This window comes from Anguilla rostrata, chromosome 3 (assembly GCF_018555375.3).
Source record: "Anguilla rostrata isolate EN2019 chromosome 3, ASM1855537v3, whole genome shotgun sequence".
NCBI classification, from domain to species: Eukaryota; Metazoa; Chordata; class Actinopteri; order Anguilliformes; family Anguillidae; genus Anguilla; species Anguilla rostrata.
This window is the reverse complement of record NC_057935.1, coordinates 21958176-21984339: the sequence shown is the minus strand read 5'-3', so window position 1 is coordinate 21984339 and position 26164 is coordinate 21958176. Positions and strand designations below refer to the sequence as shown.

Genomic DNA, 26164 nt, shown 5'->3' with positions numbered 1-26164 from the left:
CAGTGGTTACACTGAATGATAACAATATGTTGTAGTAATATAGTTATTAGCGTGAGTCAGTTTAGAATATGGGGAGCTCTCTGTGTCTGACTGCATCAGGCCCTGTCTGCTCCGAAGTCCCCCACCCCCTCAGTATCGGGGTCCCAATCAATAGGCTACTATCCCCTAGACATTCTGTTCGCGCTGCCCAATCACGCTCGCACTGCAATGCTCTTCACCCTGTGCAGTTGATGTCATAGAGCACAGGCAAGTGCGCATAGAGGTCAGAGGTCAAAATGTCAGCTTCGTGTTGCACAGACGCGAGTCAGAGGAAAATGCTCCAGCGCACCAACTGCTGCTGAACAGGTGAAGGTTTTTTTTCAAAGTTTTAAGTTGTTTTCATTTCCTTACAGAAAGCTGGAGCCAAGGTTTACGCAACAGCTTGAAAGACATACAATGTTATTTGCGTTATTTGTGCAACTTTAATTTAACATTTCCAGAGGGTGTACAGTTCAGCCAGTCTAAATAACGATGTTCAACCATTTCTGGTTCCAAATAATCCATGATGAAATGTCTTAAATGGGGGAGGGGGGGTGGGGGGGTGCTATGTTAACTGGGGTTATACCATAGACCAGTTTAAAACATGAGCAAATAACATCTGCATCATTGTGGCAGTGCTTCCCTACCAACATAACTGACAGTACAAAACTGATTTTCTTAGGTCTATAATCCTAATACTAATCTGATAGTTGGCCATTGTCTGAAAAGGTAGCACCTGTAAGTGTTGGGATCATTTATCACTTAATTACTCTGGCTACTGTACTTGGGACAAGTAGAACACCAGGACCAGGAGAGAAAAATGGCCTTTTCCAAAATCCAAATCTTTGGGGGATGTGCTATTAAACACAGTCAATCTGTTACGTCCATTTAATAATTTTCATTGACATTCAAGACTCCACTTTTCACAACATCTGCAAACACTTCCTGTTCCTGAATCATTGTGGGGACCAGGTGGGATCAGTGAGAGTTCCTGCAGTCTCCTTAGCTGTCAGAAACATTTCATATTTCTCCGCGCACCTGCAAAAGCAGGGACAGACATTGGAGTGCAGCAATCGTAAATATCTCTAATCCAGTCCTCGGACAGTTACAGCCCTCTACTGCCACGTCCAAAGCAGAGTAAATTGTTCAAAATCATGAGGAACTGTAAAGGAAATATGAATTTGCTTAAACACAAAAACCAGCAGCTGTGTGTCCAGTCTTTCAGTCACTGAACGAAGCTGCTGCCAGTAGTCACATGGTGGGGACGTTCATTTAGTGAAGAGGCATTTATCGGGGGTTCATTCTGTGGGGGGGTGGGGAGGGGCATTCTTTGGTGCTGGCATTCATTCTGAGGCATATCGCGGATTCATTCAGTGGGGCGGGGCATTCATTTGATATGAGGGGGCATTCATTTAGCGGGTGATGTTCATTCAGTCGGGTGGGGTGGGGGGTGGGGGTGCGCCCCCTCTGGAGAATTTTTTATAATAATAATTTCATAAAAATGAATCTCAATGGGACTCTCCTGGCGAAATGAAGGGTAAATAAATTAAATAAATAAGAAGGTAAAAACGCCATGTTCCTCTCTGGCTGTGATGCAGGATTAGATCAGCTACGGTCCAGTAGCTTCTAACTTTAAATTTAATTGAACCTCAGTAAAATCAACCTTGGGATAGTTTGGCTATTTTGGCAGCCCTCTGGATCCACATTCCCGCACCCTAAACTGTGCCAGTTGCTTCAGCCTGCATTAATTTAAGACTCCTGACAGATAGCTGCGCATAGCCTCTGGATGATCGAGATGGCTGAGAGCTTTGCACTTTCGATCCTGACCGCGAGGCACGGGTAGCGCAGGGGTTACTGGAGAGCGAAGCTTCAGTGACGCTGCTCGCCCGGTAGCGTACGCGCTCACGCGGTGATGCACGTCGGCACGGTAATGCGCGTTTGTGAAGGATTCTCAAACCGTCGTGCGCTTGGCGCACTGGCCTTTGCGAGCCAGCGGCCGCAGCCAGAGGTGAATGAGTACATTGGGGGTGGAAGGGTGGGGGGGGGGGGGGTTGGGGGGATGGGGTGGTGGTAATTGAGTCCAATGAGGGGGTTGTGTTTGGCACTAGTCTTGGAACACATTTCAGTATGTATCCGGCAATCCTTACTACACTGGCCAGTTTATTGCTTTCATTAAATTTTAATTTATTGCTTTCATTATCATAAAATATTCTTTTCAACTGGAATTAGTATCAGGGTCAAACCTATACCCTTCCATTGATTAGTAAAATAATAATGGAACGACAGCTGGCATACTGTACCTGTGCAGAAACAGACAACACCTTAAAACTCCACAATACTCAATGCACACCTTAAAATACTGTTGTACTTAGCGCAGGTTGACGCACAATGTTCTCTTGGCTTTCTGGTGTGTCTAACAGTGCCTCAGCAACTGTGGGGTGCAGGTTCTGTGGGGAACCAGCTGGCACCTCCAGTAGACCACTACCTGTTCTCCTGCGGGATGGGGCGTACGTGCCCCCGCGCCATCGCTTCCTTCGCACCTCTCGCGCGGGACGGGGGGTACATGTCCCACATCGTCCCCCAGCAGCACATGATCGCCCCCGGAGCAAAGGGCACACAGCACATATGAGTGTTATTAGGGGGATTAACAGGTGATCGTCTTTGACCATGTGACCAGTCAGTTAAAAAGGTCACCTAGGATTTATTTTGCCATCTGCCATTCAAATCACTTGGTGTGGGTCGTTTTATTACAACACACACTTTTTTTTTTGTAAAGCAAAGCACTTTAAAAGACTAACATTACATTACAGATCACCCCTCACAAAATGTATAAATGTTGTGTAAGATGTTTTCTGATTGGGTAGTTTTTCACTAGTCATGACATAGTCAGCAGCCCCCCGACCCCACCCCACCCACCCTCTCCCAGTGCCATTTCTGGCCAAATAATTAAAGAGTCCAGAGCCAAAGATGAACATTAGCATTGAAGCTAGTTGGAAAATAGTGTCATAGAGTGTACAGTGCTGTTGTGGTTCAGTGTTTATTTTGCAGTTATATCAGTGCTACTGCAAAGCACTGCTCTACAGGACAGGGGAGGGGCATCGCTCTGACCAGTTTATTAGACTATGGGGGCGCGGGGGGTGATCCTGGCAGCCCCTCATAATTCCAAAACAAAATATCCATTCATTTATTTTTAACAATACCTAAGATGTTTCTGTTTCGGTTGTGTCAGGTATGTCAGCACGGGGCGGGTGGGGGGACAGCAGACTACCGTCGCACCCATGGCACACGGCTTTGCTGGCCAGGCTCCGAGCCAAACCTGGCCTCACGTCCTTCTGCTGAGTTCCCTGAGCAGCCGGTCACTGACAGCATGGGAGCGGAGTGCTGATGAAATCACTCCACACATCAATCTATGCGCTTAGCGCTGGCCAACGGGCACTGCGTTCCGGGCCACAACCCCCTCCTCTCCCCCCCCCCACACAGCCTCCCACACCTCCTCCACACCCCCACCACAGCCCAGAGGAAACAGAACCGCCCTTATAAGGCCTGGGCAGACTTATACCCCCGCCCCCCCCACTCCTGAGACCGTTCCTGAAATGTCTACCTGATCCTACGCCCGCCCCACAACTTAACTCCACGCCGGTGTGGGCCAGTGGGCTCAATCGCGCCCCTGTGGGGTCCGGTCCCGTGCTCTCATCTCATATCTATGCCCCCAAATTAGGCCGTCAATGAAATGCTGAGCATGGCTTCTGCAAGATCACCTGACCACTTGATGAAAACCTCTGAAAACCCAAAAGAAAACTGGGCCCTTGGCAGCGCCTGGTGCCAAGCACTCTATGCTTCCACATCTTGGCACCAGCTCCAGTCAAAATGGCGGTACACTGGTTAACAGATTCCCAATCTGGTTTCAGATTCCCCGGCAATTTGCAGCCTCCATAGAAAGCTTCTCCTGCGCCGCTTTGAAACACTGATATACCTTAAAATGCAAACTGTCGCCATCTACTAAACGCTAACTGCCATTTCTTCTCTGCACTCCAAAGCTGGCCCTGCTAAGCTGGTAGCTGGAAACAATCACTTTTAATTGAAGTCTTTGCCTGAGCTGTGCTGGGCAGGTTTTCCTGAAGCCTAGGCCTGGCTTCTGTTCAAAGACTTTGCCAGGTTCAACCATGATTAAAAAGCCAAAAGTTTCACACTAACGGTGATTAACACAGAAGCTCTGGGTTTAGTGTTAAAAGGTAATTGCTATTCTTTACATTACATTACATTACAGGCATTTGGCAGACGCTCTTATCCAGAGCGACGTACATTCTATTAGTTTAAACAGCAAAAAATATGCTTCACTTTCCTGTCAGGTCTGCTAATCATAGCTCCCACAAATTCATAACTTGGTGCTAAAGCTAACTGGAAGTACAGCGTGTATCTTTCAAATGTTAGGAGGCCTCAAAGTTTGTTCACCTGTTTTCCAGGTAACTAACACCTTAGCAACTAATTTCACCTTAGGGGCATGACAGTTAAGCATGCTAGCGATTGGTGTAAAAAGTGTGCAATGGGTTATGCTCCCTGATTTGTGTAAAAAGGGCTTGGTGGAGGAGTGAATTTATGGCTTGCTGAATGTAATTTTGTGGTTCATTAGCTTTCTGATAGAGTTCGCCACTGAATCTGCGTTTTTCATTTTAAACTTAACAGCAGAATGGCTGAAATTGTGACTGAAACTTCATGTGAGATCCGGTCACGGTCTTCATCCGGACCGGAGAAGCACTGGCACGCGCCTCAACTCTTACCTGTGATTGGCTACGGACCGGCCAAGAGGACCACCCATAGGAACAACCTGCCGCAGAAATCACCTCCTGACTTAACGCCCGGGGCGTTCTGCTACCACGTGCGTTACCCCGTCGGAAAAGATGGGAACGCTTTCGCGTCTCCTCGCAGAGCTCTCGGGAAGGTTCCCCTGCCCAGCTGAGTCGGAGCGCAGGAGCTGCGTGCCACGGGGATTATGGGAAATAAAGATACGGCTGGCGCCCGTTCAACTAATCACAGCTACCAGCGGGTGCAGAATCGGCACGAACCCGGTCACTCGCTCCCTGCCACGCAGGCACCACTGTGCTCCTTATTAGAAGAGCGCTGTGGCACAAGAGAACATCTGACTGCGCAGACCAAGAAGAAACATGCAGAGGATCCTGCCTTTTCTCTCATTCCATAGAAATATAAATATGTCCGGTGCATAAATATATATTTTTTTAAACCTTGAAAAGGAGCACTATACTGCAGCGCTGACCGAATCCAGCTTTGATACTGATCCACCCTCCTGAAGTTGGCATTATAATTCCTATTTGCATTATTCGTATTATTATGACTACTACATCTTCTAGTGGTCATTATACAGGATATGACAAAACATATACTGAATATATACACCACACACAGACCAATTAATTTATTTATGAACCATGTATATATTTTCTTTATAAACACAAACACTCGCATATAAAGTCATAGCAGAGAAAGACATTTGTAAAAGAAAAACAAAATTTGAGGTACAGACAGACAAGGAATTTTAAGGGGGAAAAAAAATCCCTTAAACACTGGTTTGATATAAAACAAAAACAGCTTGATATCTGCAGTAGAGCATTCCCCAGTCCCAGAGCTGCAGTGCGTTTCGGTATTTTAACGAGTGTTGGACATGATCTGAAGGGCGTCCTGTTCCGCTTTGGGGATGTCAATTAAATGGTGGAAAAAAGGGCGTCCGTGGATACAGGTCTGGCAGCCGTCCCCCAGCTGCTGCTCCATCCGGGACAGAGTGTCCCTCACCTCCTCTGCAGAGAGGCTGAGAGGGAGCCGGCGAACCCGCCGCACGGCCTCCCCCTGCGGCGCCGGGAAACCAAACACAGGGTCAGTGCCACACCGTGCCTCACACAGGGAAACCAAACACAGGGTCAAAGTCACAGCCACACGGGGAAACCAAACACAGGGTCAGTGCCACACCATGCCTCACACAGAGAAACCAAACACAGGGTCAAAGTCACAGCCACATAGGGAAACCAAACACAGGGTCAGGGTCAGTGCCACTACCACACCGGGAAACCAAACACAGAGCCAATGCCACACCATGCCTCACACAGAGAAACCAAACACAGGGTCAGTGCCACTGCCACACAGGGAAACCAAACACAGGGTCAGGGTCAGTGCCACTGCCACACCGGGAAACCAAACACAGAGCCAATGCCACACCATGCCTTACACAGAGAAACCAAACACAGGGTCAAAGTCACAGCTACACAGGGAAACCAAACACAGGGTCAGTGCCACTGCCACACAGAGAAACCAAACACGGGGTCAAAGTCACAGCCAGACTGCTCCTCACATACAGGGAAACCAAACACAGGGTCAGTGCCACACCATTCCTCACACAAGCAAACCAAACACAGTGTCAAAGTCACAGCCACACAGGATCAATGCCACAGCCACAGTGTTCCTCACACACAGGGAAACCAAAAACAGGGTCAGTGCCAGAGCCACACAGGGAAACCAAACACAGGGTCAAAGTCACAGCCACACAGGGTCAATATCACAGCCACACTGTTCCTCACACACAGGGAAACCAAACACAGCTTCAATGCCACAGCCACGCCGTTTCTCACACGCAGGGAAACCAAACACAGGATCAGTGGCTCTCCATTTAAATTGCAATGGTGTGCGTGGAGCCGGGCGGAAAGGCGCGAGGGCTTACACACCTGAAGGTAGCTGATGACTTTGAGCGGCCTGGTCTCTCTCACAGATGTAGCATTCCTGTCCACTACGGCCGCCAGAATCTCCTTCAGGTCCGCGACACCAAGGAAGGGCACACAGTTTGCTATTCCCGTAACTTCCAAACGGCTCTCAGCAGCCGGGGACCCTGGCCAAGCAAAGCAGAAAAACCAACGATTAATACACTCTGTGCGGCCACAAGATTCTCCAGGCAAGAATAATATAGAAATAATTTGTGATTTTGTGACTCGGGTAGGTAGCCAATGAAACCAAGCATTGGGCCAAATAGAGTGCTACAGGACCATTACAGTTCCCTCACAGACTGGAAAGAAAAGCAGACGAAGGCTCCAAAATGTAGTTTACGAGCAGCAATCTTTCCATGGTGAATGGCCATTCGTGTGGAGAGGTTCCAGTCTAGTGCCGACAGTTTCCCTGCATTCTCTGTTGTCCACCGGGCATAGGTCACATTACAAATGCAGCTAAATTGGCAAAAAGATATTCTGTTCTTTAGTGACAGTACCATTGTGGCCTCCTGTAAACCTGTGCATCTCTGCTGACATGAGGAAGTAGAGCCCCCAGTATGAGCGTAACCACCTCATCCTGCTTCCTCCAAGGGGCACCAAGACCAGGCTCTCCGGATGACCTTGCTCTCCCAATTTCTCTCATGTATAAAGCCAAAAGGCCAGCTTATTCTCTTTATCGCAACACCCGCCCCCCTCCATCCCCAACACAGGCCAACTGGACTGAGCTGACCTACACTCGCAGCAACTTCCACCAGGAAACGGGTACCATTTCGCTTAAAATAAGGATAAATAAGGTCACAGCATCTGAGGACAAGGTGTGAATTACACCATAACAAACGGTGACAATGCTCGCTAGGAAAAATCTGCTACATTTCTAAATCTCCCGATCATGCAACATCTCTGACTTTTCACAAAAAATATTGCATGATATAACCTTGCCCACTTTGCTTCAAATTTCTATGAGCATTATTAAGCCTATGGAAAAGGTTTGGCGAGTACAGACAATTAATAACTCAATTCTGCACTTATAATGCATTATATTAACATGCTGTTTGATGGGCTTTTGCATAACAGTGTAGCTAATATTTCTGGTTATAAAAAAAGTCAACATTTGTTAAAAATACTGCTAAATCAAACTGCATTCCATGTAACGGAGACATTTCCCAGAGAGCCAGAGAAGTTTTTCAACGGCATCACTAATCCCACAGTGACACAGCAACTCTGTCAGAAATAATTACCCATAATCCTTTTATTCAAGCCCCGATGTTTGACATTTCTGAGTCATTTGTGAACTATGACATTAATGATGTCCAATTGGCCCAACCTTTTTTCAATCAAACGGGACAATGAACCTTTTAACAGCGTGAATCGGGAAAAATAATAAAGCGAAAGAACGAAAGGTGCTGAACACCGCCGTCAGTTTGCGTTCCACTCGTTTGAACAAAAACAAGACGGGAGAACGAGCAAAGAATCAAACCGGAGCTTTTCTACCTTTTTTCGGGTGCCGTCACATGTCCAGAAATAAACGCGGTCACGTTGTTTAAAAAAAAAAAAAAAAAAACAAAAAAAAAGTACATTGCTTTTTATAGCTAAACCCTTTTTAACAAGTCCGTCATATAACACACTTTAACTGGGCATCCAGCTGGGCTGCGGAGGAAAGCAAAACGCCAGAACAGCACTTTCTCTTAAGCCAATTTACTCTCCTGATGACCTAATCACAGGCTCTGCCCAAAATGGCAGGCCTCACAAAGTAGTCAAGGGACTCCAACATGAAAGTTCTTGGTAAGCTGATAAAGGAATATACTAAATAATCGAGATTCTTTATTTACCCCCAAAAAACAAATATAGGCAAAGCTTTTGACTTTTTTTGACAACAGGAAAAAAGGTTATGTTCCTGATTTTAGTGATTTCAATCAATCATTGTGATGGGATTTTGGGTTTGCTAAATTTCTACATGGTATGTTTAAATTATCTTTTTGTGTATTCCATTTTATGTTATATCACAATGCACAGTTTCTCTGCATGTTATACGAAATTTAAATATAGATTACATTTATTAGATTAGGTATAGATTACATGGATCAATTACAGACTAATTGGAGTCTGTAATGAACATCACAACAAACCAATAATTTCCCCTGCATGTTTTTGTTTTTCTGTATGTTTTCTTAAGCAAAGCAAAAGTGTCCGTGCGCATGGCTTAGTGCACCTGTGCTCCACACACCTGCACTCAGTCGAATCTGAAACCCGTTTGACAGAAGACGGGGATCTGAGAAGTAGCTTTCTCCACCGGTTCCGGGACATTCTTTCTCCATGTTACAGAGTGTACTAGTGTACTCTGCCCCACCAAGGACACTGATTGGGAACACAGAGACAAGACAGGTAAGACAGGTAAGATAGGGTACACATCATTATTACACATGGTGGACAGGGAGCATCGTTGTTACACATGGTGGATGGGTGATATCGTTGTTACACATGGTGGACTGGGAAACAGCATTGTTACACATGGTGGACGGGTGACATCATTATCACATATGATGGTCATAAAAAAAATTTATAGAAAAATGAACTTCAGATCACTTAAAACTGGTATATAATGAGAAACTGAACTGTGCACTTCTGAAAAACTGCATAGTCATTAGCCACATAGAAAGGTTACAAGATGCGAGGTGAAAGTGGTAAATTGAGAGAGTGTGTGCGCGCGTGTGTGTGGGTGTCTGTGTGTGTGTCTGTGAGAGAGACGGATACGAGTGTGAGATACATTACCCATCTGTTAACAGTATTGGGGTCTCCAGGGGAGCTGTTGGAAGCACATTCCTCTCCAACAGCTGATTGAACAGCAAGGCCTCCTCCGCCCGCGAGGGGCTGAAGAGCGAGAGCTCCCCGCCGCGCGTGACCACCCAGGCCCCGTGAGACGGCAGCCGCTGCACCAGCCTGAGGGCCTGGGCCTCGGGGCCGCTCTCCCGCGGGGGGAGGCCCAGGCGCCCCCTCAGGGCCGCCAGGCTGAAGGGGAGCCCCCGGCTGGGCTTCCCCGGGCCCCTCTTCCGCGCCGGCTGCTGGGCCTGGGAGGAGAAGAGCTGGTCCAGGATCGTCTGGTTGGAGAACGGGGCCTTGCGCTTGAGGGCCGGGGACCGCCTCTCCGGCTCACCCGGCGACCCCCCCGGCCGCGCGCCCGCTCGCTCCGACGCCCGCTTGCTTTGGAGGTCGTAGCGGTTAGCGTCCTTCTCCGCTCTCTCCTCGTACCTGCAGAATAGAGCGAGCGTTTCAATAAGCCAATAATAACCTGCTTCCAAGAGGCAGCGGCTAACCTTAAACCCTTCCACTGATTGGAACACAATCCGTTCTGCCACTGGAGTGAATTTCCTGGTTTACAGTAGTGCACAATGGCTCTGAATATACCATTTTGTGTTATTTTCTGGATGAATGGGTCTGTAATATTAACCACATCTCTATTCGGAGTCTTCTACTAAACTGCTCAGATTGTCAGATTATTTTGTCCAGGGGACTTGGACTAACAAATTCGTTTTCATAATATTATCTTTCAAAATTGTAATTGATCAAATAAATTTGAATGCATCTGTAATATCCCACTGTTTATTAATCCATGTAGAGAAAAATATAGATAATTCTATCTAACCAAAACACCTTTATCTGACATACTGGAGTATCCGGTGTCACTTGAATCTTTATACATTTTCTCCACTACATAATATCGACTTAAATGACAATGCAACTTCAGCAATATGCGTTTACCATTCCAATCAGAACCTCAAATATGCTATATACTATAATATATAAAAATATAATAATATTTCACATATTTCATTTTTATTAGTTCAATCTATAGGCTATTGGTCAGGTTGTACACTCAATTTTGTTTGGCCTAAACTAATTGCCCAGTTCTTTTCGACAGAAAAAAAAGGAAAAGTCGCTGCTTACGTGAACATTCACCGGCAGGCTAATAACTTTGCAGGCCCTCACGGAAAATGGGTCTGGTGACGAGGTCACCGGTAGCGACTAATTAAATATCCTCAATTCACATGTGGAGTCTCCATTCGAATGACTCTCGTCAGTCCGAGGGGCGCTCGGGGACGCGCCGTAAATCACCGAGCAGAAAACGTGCGGAGAGGAGAGACAAAAACCAGCTGCTGCCTGAGGGGGGAACTGAACCGTCAAAAACAGAGCCCTGTAAAAACCGACAGTCTCGGCCTTCCGCCTCCTGATCGTTTTCACACGCCAAGTAATTATACGCTCAGCATCGCTGCTGCTCGGCGCAGCCCTGCATGGAGCCTTCAGCGTAACTTAACGAATGGGTGTTCACGCTGAAACAGAAGCTCGCAATCTTCATCTAAAGAGGGAGGGGGGGGGGGGGGAACTACTGATAAGCACAATCTGGCAACAGTGATCTTCTTATCATGATAAAGATATTGAACATTCTAGTGCTGGTGCACAACATACAATAAAAATGAGGGAGCAAATAGAAATTCTATAAAGCAAGTCATTCTTATTGTAAGCCAGCCCCTTCACTGCAACTTCCATCATTCATCAGCGAAGATAATCGCGCTTTTCTCTTTAATACGCGCTGCGGTCGCTCACTGCTTCTGCCCACTCTGCAGTCCACCAGACCAGCTTCAGTCTGACACCAGACCAGCTTCAGTCTCTGCTGTTCATGAGCATTACATTACATTACAGGCATTTAGCAGATGCTCATTGCATCCATTTATACAGCTGGATATACACTGAAGAAATGCAGGTTAAGTACCTTGCTCAAGGGTGCAATGGCAGTGTCCAACCTGGGAATAGAACCTATGGCCTTCAGGTTACAAGACCAACTCCCTACCCATTATACTACACTGCCAGCTAGTGCAGGCAGATTGCAGGCACCTGACTTTCAGGCTATCACCGGTGTGCCATCGCACACGTTCGACCATCCCCTCCAGCAGCCAATTATGTGCAAGCACAGGCTGCCAGAATTCACAAATGAGATCTAACTGAACATACACCTAACGACCAGGCTGTTTGGGGGAGATGTTTTTTAACCGTTACTGCTAAACGTAACCCACGCGAATGCGGTAACAGGAGCACAGGCTCAGGGAAGGGGTCCGCGAGAAGCTCCAAAGATCCTCAGAGGCCTCGCACAGGAACTTCCGAAAGCATGGACGGTTGACAGGTCCCAGTGCAGCACCTCTTCACCTCTAAGGCACGCATGTTTCCACACTCCTTAATACTGAAGCGCCACAAGCAAAACTCAACGCGCTTTTTCCATCCGTAGAAAAACACGCATGACGGATGAGGAGATAAGCACACTGTTAGTCACGGTCTTTCCTGCACCAGTAAAACATGAATTATCTATTAGGTTAATATAAGCCGTTATTTAATACTAGCGAGCATCTGTTTCCATTTCACAGAAGGGGACGTTCTATCAGGGTTGTCAACAACACTAATAACGAAACTTATAAATAATTGCATCTGGAAATACGGTTTAGAAAAGATGACAAAGTGCACTATATTACATTTATGAACGCTTCAAATATAACTAATAATGCAGGAAATAATTGTAATGGAACCAAAGAGGAGTACTGTCTTTCCGCACAATAAACAATGGTGCCTACTTTGAAGCACAATGACTTGTGAGGCAGAATACCTGTTTCACGGTGCAAAATACTGATCATCTAACCTAATCAGCAGAGGCAGTTTTTTGCAAAACAAAAATACCTCATTTTGACTGTTTTTCTCTAGGGCAGAGCGAGGCACAAGCCAAGCTGTTTTCCACACTGTATTTTACACATTCATGTGACAGGTCTGCGTTTTTTTCACCTGGTGTATCCCAACAAATGGAAATTACTGCCTTGACGGTACAATCTGGAAACTCACTTCTGCCTGTCTTCCTCCTTGAGGTTTTTCCATTGCTCTTCCATAGCGAGGGTCACTTCCTTCAGACTGGCCTTCGGGTTCTCCAGGAGGATTGTGGGTCTGATTTCCTGTTGGAATATGACGCTCGCAGACATGGGCTGCCTCACGGCGCGGCTGCTGATGAGGTCGTAGGCCGTGAGCTTGGTCATCTTCTCCGTCACTGCGTTGGACGGCGTTTTTTTGCCGGGGCTCTTCCTGGGCTCCATTTCGGTTTCTCCGAAGGGTTCAGCAGACCGGTGGATCTTCACTGGCTCCAGAGGTTCTCCAGTGTGGACATCCCTGAAAGCCCGACCCGTGCTCCAGCTTTCAGCCGAAATCCCTGTGACGTCACCGCCGGGGTCCTCCAGGAGTCCTGGACCAGCTGGAGAAGCCTGGTCTGTTAGCCCAGGGGCACAGCCGTGGAGAACTTCGCTCGCCAGGGTGGGATTAGCATCAAACTCATACAAGCTTACCACCCAGTCCTCAAGAGATGACGAGGAGCTTGTGTTCCCTGATTGGTTCAGAGACGACTCGGCAGCTGGTTCGCTGTGCATCGCTGAGGAAAGATCTGGTCTTTCTGGTGAAGGGGCTCCAGAGGAAGCCTCAGGCAAGGCGGTCCTCTGTTGAGTGATTACAGACTCTGATCCAGGATCAGTACCTCTGTATTCATCCACAACAGAGACCTGGGGAGAGGGATTCGTACTCCCGGGGGGCGCAGCATCATCTGGAGGTGCAGATTCGGAGGTGGTCTGTGGGCCGTATAGCGAAATTAGCATGTCCTCCACTGCGGAGAGCACAGCTGCCTGAAAAGGTCAAGGGTGAACAAAAAATAATTGTCAACAAAGACTGTAAAGAAGCAAATACAAATGAATAGCAAATAACAGCTACCAATCAGTTTTGTGTTCTGAAGATGGGGCTTTTTGAATATTACATACTTGGCAGGTGTCCTTTTTAAGGAGAGACTGCTTATTACAGAACCAGCCCAATCTGAGCCCCAACATTAACTTGGTGGGTCTGCAGCAGCAATTCGTGTAAGTGACTCAGCAGTTGGTACTGCACTTCCTCAATTTTGACAGCTCAAAGTCAGGGCAAGGACACTGCCTAAAACTCACCACTGGGGACCAGCAATTATAAATGAATTTACTTTGTCTTGGAGCATCACTTGAGTTTTGTCAGGCGTGAGGTTCACATCAACAGCGGATGCGGGAATGGTGATAGACATCATTAGCGTAGGGTAGCGAGTAGACTCCCCACTGCACTGCGAGCTGTACTGCTGTCTGACCACCTGAGAGAGACAGAGAGAGAGAGATCCCATCAAAAAGACTGTTGGTAAAGCAGAGTTGAATGTTGGCTTACGTATTACACTAAAGCAAAGTCACGCCAGTCCACAGATTGTCACAGAAAGGTAGCATGTGCAGAACACACTGAGTATAGCCGTGCTGCATGCACACACACACACACACACACACCATCTCACCTACCTTCAGAATATCTTTGTGATGAACGGGTCGATCATTCACAAATATGAATGTTCTGTCAGAACTACTGGAACTCATTATGGAAACATCTGAGCCCGGTTTGGGAAAGTATCCATCTATTGCAATCTATAAACATAAGAACAAAATATGTCAACAATACTGTCTGTATAAATATTATTACAGTGGAGTACTTGATCCAATGTACAGTACTTTGTGCCAAAGATATTTATTGACTTCAACCAAAACCAAAGTTTTTTAAATGATAACCAAACTTAATATTCAAAATATAAATATTTATAAATGAATGCCCAAGCCTTGATTGCTCCACCTTCTAGAACCACAAAGTGTCAAACCACCCAGATGGGTTTTTTCAAAACAAATAAATCACACACTGTCTACTGTTGGTGGCCTTTTTAGCAAGTAATTAAGCTATCAGCACATAATCATAGGAGGAATGTCATCATCTCCCAACGATGCTGTTACCAAGCTGTTAAAATCTGCAATGAAACCCTTTTCTGTTGGGCAGCATGCTGTAAACACCAGTGAGTTTCCAAACGGCTCCAAATCACCAAATGAACCACCCTGCCCTGTATAACGGGAGCACACAATGTTAAATTAACAAGCTTGGCAGTCCGGAGGCAAGAGGGCATTTTTAATTGGAGTTTTAATGAACTTGAATTACTGGTATTGTAACATTTACAATGGCCGTTTGCATGACGTACATTTTGCCATTACAACATCTTCAATTACTGCAGCACAGGTGATGTAGTCCTGTGAAAGAGGGCCATTATTCCGAGCGCGCTCACACACAACCGCCCCCTCAGCGGGCCCCACCTTCCACGCTGCTCCCAAAACAAGGACACGGGACCGCAATAACAACAACCAAACAAAAATGATGACGTAATTTCATCTTCGTCAGCATCTTTGGAAGTCAGCATCTCATGAATAAGGGGTGTCTGCTAACACAACACTAGTAAGGTAGAACACTTAATACCAAATCAATATTGTGGGTGTGTGTTGGTGTGTGCGTGCAGGTACGTGTGTGTGTGTGTGTGTGTGTGTTTGTGTGTATATTTCACAATGCTGTTTGTGTGGCTATTATTAGCCAGCTAGTATATTAGCTTTACTTTTGATAATCTGATTAACATGAACACTTTCTACAAAATCCACAATTACATATGCAAAAATTCTCTGCTGTTCCATGTCCCATAATGCAGTAATGCGAACAGAGCAAACCGGTGCTTGAGCTTCCAGAACACAGCACACCGGCAATTCTGGATTTAAATGAATGACCTCTCACTCCTAATCTTTTCAAAGTGCCTTCTTACTTTTTAAACGGACTGTACTGGACTGTGCCTGTTTGTGGCCAAATACTGATCATATTTATTAAGATAGACATTATTGCAAATGGGGTTGCTATATATTAATAGTAACAGGCTTCCCTTACGTGCGCTGTCGTGCAGTGGCCTGTTCGGACGTCATAACTGGCCACGGATTAGTGCTTCCGCAACTACCGCTGGTTGCCCTGATTTCTGGCCTGGAAACGGGGGCCGTCGCGGTCAAAAAATCGGTGTGACATTCTGTTCCACCGCGGCACTGGCTCCAGCGCCGAGCCCAGCAGAGGGACAGAGGTCACCTTAATCAGAATGCAGCCCCGGCGTTGCTACGTGGAAAGAATGTGCATTGGTGGGAACCCATTAGCGGGCGCGCGGCCCCGCAGGTAGCCCGCCCACATGACCCGCCGTGACCCAGCTGATCTTTACACTTTCCGGAAACACAATTACGACCGGTCCCACAAGTTCATGTGACAGAAATTATTAATTCTCCTCTACAAATGCGAGAGAGAGAATGAGAGAGAGAGAGAGAGAGAGAAAGAAAGAAGGGGACTAAATAATCTTGTGTACAAGAGAGTAGCAGGTCCTGTAGAAGGTACATTCTGCTCACGGTCATTATTTAGAGTTCAGGATTTTGGGCCCTTTTCTCAGGCTCCTGTGGTGATGCTGTGCTCCCAGGGCTCCTGGTGCAGATGGGATACTCTGCCAGGCCTGTAGGGGGTCAGCTAGGGGCCAGCGTTGCAGGGGGGCACACGCTTGTGTGCCAGCAGTGTTCCGCTGATAGCCACACATCCACATGCGCCACAGTCCACGCGTTCCCTTCTAATTTAGTGCTGCATTTGCCTCTGGCATCTGGCTTTGCCGGTCAGCATCCTGTGACAAAACAATTGGGCATCTGCTGGCAGTAAAACTGTGTTTTACAGAGTAAAGTAGCCAATCAGGGAAAACCACTTTATGAAGCTTTATTACAGCATCTGATGCAGGGGGAAATTAAAAAGGACAAGTCATTTCAAGGATGGTTGAATAGAACTAAATAGGAAATGTCTCATAGTAAAAGCAGACATTTTATCCTCTGAAAGAAATGGCTCGATTCCCAACAGTTAAATCAGAGGTCCGTGAAAGGGTTTGCATCCTCGTGCCAGAAAAAACGTAACCGCTGTTATAACACAATTAAGCCATGAGAGAACGGTGAAATGAGTCACTTCATACTCTGAAGCTCGATTTCTTCTCAGCTGGGTCTCAGCAAACCTGCTTCCTTGTTGATGGCAGGATTGTGACTGCACAAATCAAGGCCACCCTTGGTTATCCAGCACTGCACACACGTCCATTTAACCAAATCATTCCATTACACAGCTGAATATTTTACTTAAGCAGTTCAGGATAAGTACCTTGCTCAAGGGCATAATAGCAGTGCTCCAGTTTGGAATCTAGCCCATAACCTTTTGAGTTACAAGCCCAGTTGACCATTATATTACAATGTCACCTATCACAGTCAAAAAGCTTTTATGTATTATGCATACAACAGAATCAAAAATTGAACATCAACATTGTGTTGCCAGAATTACCCACACAACATGACAAGCTTTTCACTAGTTCCTCTGGAAGGAAGGGCCCCCTGTTGGCTGGGCGCCCGTAATACAGTATCGCTAATAAGTGAACCATCACAACACAGGACTGTGAAGGCTGCAACCTTCATAAGAACTTTCATTACACTAGTGCACAATGTGTTCGCTTTTGTTTGCTAATATCTGTTGCGAAGCCAATTAGGAATATTGTAATGCAAACCACAGAAATGTTAGAAATGGCAAAGGGCAAGTTGTTGAATGGAATGGGTGTAGTAACACTGAATAATGTATAGAATGCTAACAGAGCACACCAGGCACACCGAGTTGTTCCAGGACTGTGAGGCAGGCACCGCACCGGGATGGTTCAAGACCCAGTTCTGTCAGCGTCCCACCATGTGGCCTTTTCCAGCCTCTCACCTATTGCTCAGTTGGACCCGTTCGGCAGTAAGGCATGCGATGCTTCTGTGCATACCGCGATGGGGGACAAGTCAGGGCCGGGACCACAAATAGCATCTTAAAAGGGTAACGTATATTCTTTATAAAACAGGTTTACAATACACCGCATTCCTGCTCATGCTCCACAACTCTTGACGGGCGAGCTTGGTTTTCCTACACGTGTGTGAAATACTGGGGCTTTGGTTACACACACGTTTGACAGGGGCGGAGACTGCGGGTGCTACACCCCACCGCCCACCCCCCCCCCCCCCCGCCACACCCCACTCCCATACCCCACCCCACCCCACCCCCCAGTATATGGAATTACAGCGATGTGGAGCTTTACAAGGCATATGCCTAAAGCGCTGAGAAGGAATTTATTTGCCAGTGCTAGAAGGTGGCCTTTCACTGACCTGCGGCTGCTGGTGGCGATGCTGGAGGAGGAGCAGGTTGGCCGTGGGGGCCGTTCCGAGCGCTGCCAGGAGGGCCCTCCTGTGATCGGACACCCTGGGCTTCTGCCAGACCAGCGCCTGAAACCGCACGCTAAAACAGGTCAAGGATTTTTTTTTGTTCTAATCCTAAAATAAGATCTGTTAAATAAGAGCCACCTGCAGGATTACGTGCCCGCAAGCATCCACCCTGCACCGGGTCAGAGCCCGCCCATTCGCCCCTACAAATGTTCGGGTGGTTTTCTGACACCGAGTCCGTTCTCCGCGGTTACGCTTTAAATCCACCCTCTGAGATGGACCAGTGCCGTTACTCACTACTTATCTTAGCATATCTGGGTTTGCATTAGTACCTGCAGATGGGGATATATATATATATATATATATGTTTTGACACCGATAAGTCGTATCTGTCATTGGTGTTTCTACAAGCGAATGTAGATCCAGGGGGTGTTGATTTCTGAAAGTATGCAGCCCATAACACAAATATTTGCAATGAAATACTCAATCTGTGGGGTGTAAAGGGAGACGCTATGAAATCAGACCCAGGCTTAAGTGCTAAGTTTGTGATACAGGATATGCGTGTGTAAGCGCTGAGAGAATGAATCGGGGGGTTAATGTGCCTCCCCCAATTCACCCACGTGTCCCTCCCCCAACCCAAACCCCCCCCCCCCCCGTCGCTGTAGTTTTCAATGCGTGTACACGCAACCTGGCTCCGCGCTCCTGCTCAAAACCATGCAGCTCAGGTACCAGGTGTTCAAAGCAGGCCGTGAGAATTTTCATTCTGACAGAAGAATATTCTTAATGAAGGCAGATTGCCATGTGGGGCTGGGGGAAAATGATCAGTGTTTGAGCAAAATTCTCTCGCACGCACGCATGCACGCACATACATACACAGCATGCACGCACACACACACACACACACAGTGAACCCATGCGAATGCGCTGTGAAATGAACCAACGCTCGCACAAAACCGGCTTTGACAGCGAGCTGCAGGGGTGAGGAAGGTAGGCACCACAGAACAAGGAATCTCACTGAATTTTTAGGCTATTTTGAGCTACTTCCTGGTCTCCTGTTCAAAGCCCAATTCCTAGAAGAGTTGTGACAAACCATGGAAAAATACACATGGACCTCTTTCATGTTACACATGTACCTCCTGTACCACTTTCATATTACATGTGCCTCCATCCAGCAATTATCTTGATGTTGTAGCTTGTTGTTATGCTTCCTAGTCTGACTTAACATTACTTTCTGACCCAGCCCAAGCTTACTGTGTGAACTAGACTTAAGATGTTCATGGCTATGAACATAGCTTCATGGCTGTTACATAATGAGTACAGTACCTTATCAGATCAGTGTTTTTTAGTTGTTCCAATGACCTTCGGTATGCACTTACTGTACGTCGATTTGGATAAACGCGCCTGCCAAATAAATGTAATGTAATGCAATGTAAATACCCCGTTTTTTCACACATGTATAATAAATGAGGAAGGGTGCTGTGAGTACCCTAACTATTTCTGGGCAAATAAACTGCTGCTGTCTCACATTCTTTTATGAAACGGGCCACACAGCTTAATCTGAGAAATGTAATCTCCCCAGTCTGACATAATGCAATTTTAATTATATTTAACCATTTACAATTACACTAACAATTTTCCTTGCAAATGGGGGAAACTATCACTTTTGAGTTCCTTAAAGAATACTGAAAACATTACTCAGCTATGAACATTACAAATGACAAATAATTCAGTATTTGGTGCATGAACAAAAATTAAATAAAGGTTTGGTAGACTCAAAGGTTCCTTGTGTAAGATTTTCTGGTGGATGAGGACACCTTGTGGTGAAAAGCATTTCTGTGTGTAAAAACGGAGATTAGGGAATTGGAGGAAATAAACTGGTAAAAATAAGTAGTACTCCAGCATTGCTGAAGTGAACCAGAAAGTAAGAGGACCACAGATTGGCTGTTATGTTTACTCTTGCACAGAAAACAGCAACAAAATATCTCTGGCAATTTCCTTTGTTACCAAATTTTGCGTTTGTGCATTTTGCGGTGTTTTAAAATAAACAATCAATCAAAGACGTTATTGGACTCTTGTTTTGGTGAGGACCAATGTTCCCTCTAAGCTGCGCGCGTGCGCAATCGCGCACTGCCCGCACATTCTCAGCGCACAAGAAAATCTATCCAGCGCATAAACAACATCAACATAACGTATTAATTCATATCTAATATTAGACCTAATCTAATCTAATTAATTCGCCCAATAATATTGTTTTTTTGTTTCTCACTCAGTGAGTGACAGGTGTCCAGCCAATGATACGATACGGTTCACTTACGGTACGAAGCCAATCATGGCATTGACGGTGCTTGCGTCTGGGCCCTGCCTATATGCGCCGTGCAGGTTAGCTAGCAGGTTAATAGATGCTAATACAAACCCCGCATCATGGCGAAACGAACAGGCAGCGACACATCCACTCAGCAAGCCACAGTAAAAAAGAAATGCAGTTCTTTTAAGATGGAATGGCTGTCGGAGTATGTGCAAATTGAAGAAAAAGCGGTGAAATTGGGTGAGATTTTTTCTTTTTCAAGTGAGAAAGGTCTACTCTGCAAAACATGCAGCGATGCCAAAGTAGCAAGTGAGTTTTCAGAGGGAAAAATGTGGACTGAATGGAAGCTGGACTATCTCAAGCGTCACGTTCAGCATAAAAGTCATTTAAAAGCTGTCGAAACTGTACGAAGACTCAAGATGGGACAGGGGATTGGTACATTATTGCGGGAGAGCGCAAAAGAGCGAGAGAAAAGGAACGAGCTGTCACACAAAACAAAATCGGACCCTGAACAAGTTAAAGTTCTCATTGACAATATTTTACTTGCCATCAAAATGAATGCATCAATTCTGTCAGTTCAACAAATCCACGATCACATGGCAAAGTATGTGAGTATACCAGAAAGCTGGCGAAGCAAAAACTATGCCTTTGAATTTGTGAACTCAATCAATGAGATAGTGCAGAATGAGACTATGTGCAGTATTAAAAATGCACCCTGGCATACCCTGATAGTAGATGAGAGCACAGACATATCAGTACACAAAATGCTAGTCATATATATTAAATACAGGGAGGAAAATGATGTTAACTACAAAACTGTGTTTGGTGGCATCATCCAGCTGACAGCATGCACTGCTCAGGATATTGTGCAAGGAATAACTCAGTTTTACTCCAAACATGGACTGGACATGCAGAAAATGGTGATGCTGACCTCCGATGGTGCCTCAGTAATGCTAGGAAAACACAACGGAGTTGCAGCTTTGTTAAAGCGCCAAATACCACACCTAACTGAACAACATTGTGTGGCCCACAGAGAGGACTTGGGCATTGATCAATCAGCACATTCTCAGATATGGTTGCTGCAACACTTAGATGTGAGGAGCTAAAGGAGATCTCACAGCTTGTGGATATTTGTGCTACATTTCAAGCTTCCAGTGCCGACTGTGAAAGAGGATTTAGTTTAATGAATCATATCAAAACAAAATCCAGAAATCGTCTTGAAGTGACACATTTGGACCAGCTGATGCGCATAAAGTCAAAGCAAGAAGCAGACGAAGCCATCAACCTGGACAAAGTGTACAACCATTGGAGAAGTGAGAAGGACAGACGTGAAAAATAAGGTAAAATTTAAGTCAGATTTGTGCATATTCTAGTGACGGTTATTAAGATTTTGTCTTTATGGATATTAATCATTAAATGTTCTTACTATTAGATCATTTATGGGTAGTAGAAATGCCAAGAAAAACTGTGTAATTAGATATTTTACAGACAAAGTGTTACAGGAATTTGCACTGTATCACAAGCTACAGCACAAGTCATTGTGCAAAATGTGAATGTTTTAATGTAAGCAAAATGTTATGTCTGAAAGGTGTATATGTCTCATATCTTCCAGAACAGGACCCTCAGCCAGGCAAAGCAGGACTCTTCCCATGGCCAAAGCAGGACTCTCACATACTGTATAACATCTACACATCCCATTTTTCAGATTTTTGTCTTTTTTTAAGTGGACCAAATTACTTATTTAAAAATAAAGCGTGCATATCTAATGTTGCTCACAGTAGTCCTCAGTTTGCTCAGGGAGCTTGTGTGTATGCCCAGATACATGAAAAATTAGAGGGAACATTGGTGAGGACACTCATTCAAAAGCTCCTGGGCATCAGTAAAAATTCTCATTTGTCCATAAGAAACTGTATATTTCTCACTCCTCACAGTTTTATGTATTGTCAGTGTAATCTCTAAGATACTAATGCTTTGGAAATTAAGGTCATTCAGAAACGATCCCAAACTTGAAAGTGATGTCAAAATGCACCAGTCAGCTTTCTGCGATACATTTCCTTTTCAGTGGCCAGATTAACAAAGATGGAGGTGTGAAAGAACAGTCATTCCCATGAATTTCCCGCAAGTAGACTTGTAATAAGCGGGGTGTACCGTACCTTGTTGTGAGTGAATGTGACTCTTAGCTCTGGTTTGATGATAGCATAGGCCATCAGCAAGTCCTGCACTTTCTTCAGCTCCTCCTTACACTTCTTGGTATTGGAATAGAACTGCCTCCTCACCGGCAGGTTCTTGAAAAGCTTCATCACGCACACTGTGGTACCTGAGGAAACGGCTCAATTTAAAGCTCAAGTCACCACAGAAGGGTAGTGATAACATCACGTTTACAGAATCCATTGAGTTCATGCATCCATCCATCCGTTCTCTATACCCGCTTATCCTGGGTAGGGTCGCAGAGGGTGCTGGAGCCTATCCCAGCATGCATTGGGCAAGAGGCAGGAATACACCCTTGACAGAACGCTAATTTATAGCAGGGCAGCACACACACCATTCACTCACACACTCAAACCTATGAGCAATTTAGAGTCTATGGATTTCAGCTGCTGACAAATAATTTTGTTAACAATTTTTGCCTTAGGTGATTTTTCTTTATGGATTTTTTACTTTAAAAGGAATGTGTTTTAGTCGTTTTTGGAAATTTAAAACCAATAAAGACAAGTGCAACTGCTGACAAATACAAAACAGGAGCATTCGCCAAGTTCAAACAGTAGAATATAAAAATGCTGTCAGGATAATGCAGTTGTCCAACCTTGGCCATGGTGAGAGGGCTTCTGGGAAATGATCTTTCCAGTGAGGTCAAGAGTGTACTGAGTGCTGATGTCCTCCTCAGCAGTCTTCGTGGTGAGAATGACCTGGCATGGAATGACAACAGTAGATATTTATATGGTGTTTTCACATATAATTCTTCTAAAATGAACCGAACTCAGTTCTTTTAAAGCGAACCAAAAAGTGAACCAGCTGCAAATGAACTCTTTTTTGTGTTCACATTGTAAGAGAAGTGGAAAAAGGACTTGGTTCCCTTTCTGGTCCACTTAAAGATAGATGAGATCTCAGACCACTTCTTGTTCACAAAAGCCCCTTTAGAACTCAGGCCCCACTGTCACTGGGTTGACATAATGACCTTGGGTGGTACCTACAAGGATGCAGGGAAATTTTATGTCAAAATGGTGCAAATGCCTACCTATTTTTAGGTACTTATTCCGTGAAAAAATTGGCACGCATTTTAATCTTCTTGCCGTTAATGCGTAAGCTACTTGCGTACCACTTATGTCAGCCCGATTATGGCCAACTTTCTTCAATATGGCCTTTGTAGATGCATTTATCATTTGGTTGTGCAACATTTCAAGGAAGCTGATGCACGAACAGCACAAGTTTCTTCTGTCCACACAACCCCTGAAAACCACCAGCAGCCATTCCGCTATTTCTTCAGAAGTCACTGCAGTTGTGTACAATCAATGTTTTGCAAGGCTCGAGGTATTAAAGTGTACAGCAAAACACAAAGCGGACTAGGGCCGTAAATGGCAAAGAACTGTATCTGTAGGCTGACCACAGGCAGCAAATTGACCAATAGAGTCACTGGTGCACGATGAGATAAATGCAATCCCGCCAGCTGGACAAGCTCTCCATCCTGGGCGACACAACGGCCAGCTGGCCAATCACATGGCTGGCCCTGGCAGCAGATTGTGCGGCTGCTTCACACACCTGTACGCACTTCATTTTCAGGACCATAAAACAGGGAAGAACAGAGGGTTCAAGCTGCTCACATATAGAGCAGGTGACCACTGACAACTGAGAGAGAACAGGAGCTGGTCTAACAGTACACACATCACATGACTTGCTAAAACCCATTATTTTTTTCCTCAATACTGTAAGTAATGGTTAGACATGCACTGGGCTGCATAAGGCTGCTGGGTGGATGTTGACTGAGATGCTCATTTTTCTCTCATATAAATACACACAATCACCTATAGGAGGCGCTGATGTGGGTTGAGTGTCCCTCACCTCTGACACAGCGCAGATAGACCCCAGCGCTTCTCCCCGAAAACCGTAGGTCTCCAGGTGTTCCAGATCCTGGTGGCTGGAGATCTTGGAGGTGTAGTGCCTTGCTGCCATCACCGGGGCGTCTGCTGCTTTGATTCCACAGCCGTTATCCCTCACCTCTATGTGATCCAGTCCATAGTTCTCCTACAGCGCACACAAATACGCAAGAGTTATACAGCAGCACATGACACGCAATTTATACAGCAGCACATATGACCGACACGGCAGTGCTATGTCCAGTACTCAAAGAACACTGCAATTAATAATAATACAGAGGCATATGTCACCTTGTTCAGTACTGAAACCAAATGTTCAAAGAGAATATTTCACCCTGTTTTTATTCATATATATGCAGCTTGGCAGTTACAATTTAAATGGAGTGATCTTTCGCCTCGACCCGGAAGTGACGGTTGTATAAGCTTAAAACTTGTCAGGTCCCATGTAGCAACCTAGAAAAGCTTCTAGATTTTTAATACTGGATTTAAAACTTAACAAATTACTTTCTTCTCACATGGAAACAGTGCATTAGCATTAATCAAAATCAAAGGCTATTGATCAGTTATTTGTGTATGTAAATATGCACTTGCTCAGGGTTAAGATAGGTGTAAATCAGTCTGTCTTTTGAAAGAGCTGATGTCCGTTTTCAAATAGAATATACTTAACACATGCTATACTTAACACATGCAATTACACCACTTATAAATCCATACTGCATTCAATGAAAAGACTCAAGTTTATCAACATGGGCAGAAAGAAATAACGGTACAGAAAGTAAACAGATGGGTGGCATCTGTTGGCATGAAGTCAAACACGTCATGACGTTGTAAATGCTGAAAAGTCAATTAAGTGATGCAATGAACTAATTTCACTCGATAGTTAAAAATCCTTTACGGTGGGGGGGGGGGGGTTTACAAGAATTTCAAGAATTTTCATCATGTGTTTAAAAAATTAATTAATTACCAGTTTCACATCAACGCTTGAAGCTCCGGCATCTAAAGAGTTCTCCAGCAACTCCTTGACAACATTAAGCACAGATGTAATGACCTGTGAGCTGGACAGCAACCGAATGGTTTCCGGGGGGAGGGGCTTCATTTCTGCCACATTCGGGTACCTGCAACATGATACATGTACATAATCCATGAAAAATAGCTCGGTTTTTGTTTTAGCCCAGCACTAAGATACTCGAGTCGACTCATGAAGACAATGATTAGTTAATTCGTTGAATAAGGCGCGGTATGGTGCAGGGCAAAAATCTGCATTTACATCAGGACTTTTCGGGTAAACTTGGATACCCCTGCTCTCGACTGAGTGAGACCGTCGTTTGTTTGTTTGTAGAAACAAACAAACTTGACATACACTTAAAAAACTACACCTCTGCATTCAAGTTTTCTGAAATCACATGAATAATGACCGTGATCATCTAAATGCAATTCTGGATAGATAGTAGATATGCAGCTATTAACTAAGCATCAGTTACCTCGCCGACTATTACATATTTACGGATTCTAAAAACAAGGATTAATAACAGGTTGATAAATTGTTCACTTATAGCCAGTTAAAAAATAACTGCATCTAGAAAATGAAAATAACTTAAAAACATGGCTCACTTAAATGAACAAAAGTAAACGGTGTTTAGTGTCCACTGGCGGGATATTCTGTACTCCTGCTGACTGGACCGAACACGCTGACATATTTATTCAAGTTCAACTAAACACCGGAAACCGACCTCCATGTGCGACTTACGCAAAGCTTTATTCGATCGTCATTGGGTAAAATTGACATCAATCACTCGGTGACGCTTCTCCACT

General features: G+C 45.2%; 1 protein-coding gene and 1 long non-coding RNA gene across 6 annotated transcripts; one reads left to right on the top strand and one right to left on the bottom strand.

The window, feature by feature from the left end:
* Positions 1 to 5434: 5434 nt before the first annotated feature.
* pms1 (PMS1 homolog 1, mismatch repair system component) lies at positions 5435 to 26104 on the bottom strand. 5 transcript variants are annotated; one of them, XM_064326761.1, is made up of 14 exons: positions 25964 to 26069; positions 25620 to 25745; positions 25317 to 25467; positions 24318 to 24500; positions 23065 to 23167; positions 22415 to 22578; positions 17903 to 18019; positions 14159 to 14281; positions 13822 to 13962; positions 12660 to 13480; positions 9552 to 10028; positions 8992 to 9137; positions 6747 to 6907; positions 5435 to 5877 (listed from the first exon to the last, which is right to left on the bottom strand). In XM_064326761.1, coding segments are annotated over exons 2-14 (2787 nt in total). In that variant the 5' UTR covers positions 25622 to 25745; positions 25964 to 26069; the 3' UTR covers positions 5435 to 5679. The 5 variants fall into 5 exon arrangements, with proteins under 5 accessions (XP_064182831.1, XP_064182832.1, XP_064182833.1 ...); XM_064326762.1 differs by having other exon boundaries at positions 9007 to 9137; XM_064326763.1 differs by lacking the exon at positions 25620 to 25745 and having other exon boundaries at positions 25964 to 26104.
* LOC135250466 (uncharacterized) lies at positions 20040 to 22032 on the top strand. Its single transcript, XR_010328939.1, has 2 exons — positions 20040 to 21601; positions 21874 to 22032. It is a non-coding gene; the product is annotated as an uncharacterized LOC135250466 (long non-coding RNA).
* Positions 26105 to 26164: the final 60 nt, after the last annotated feature.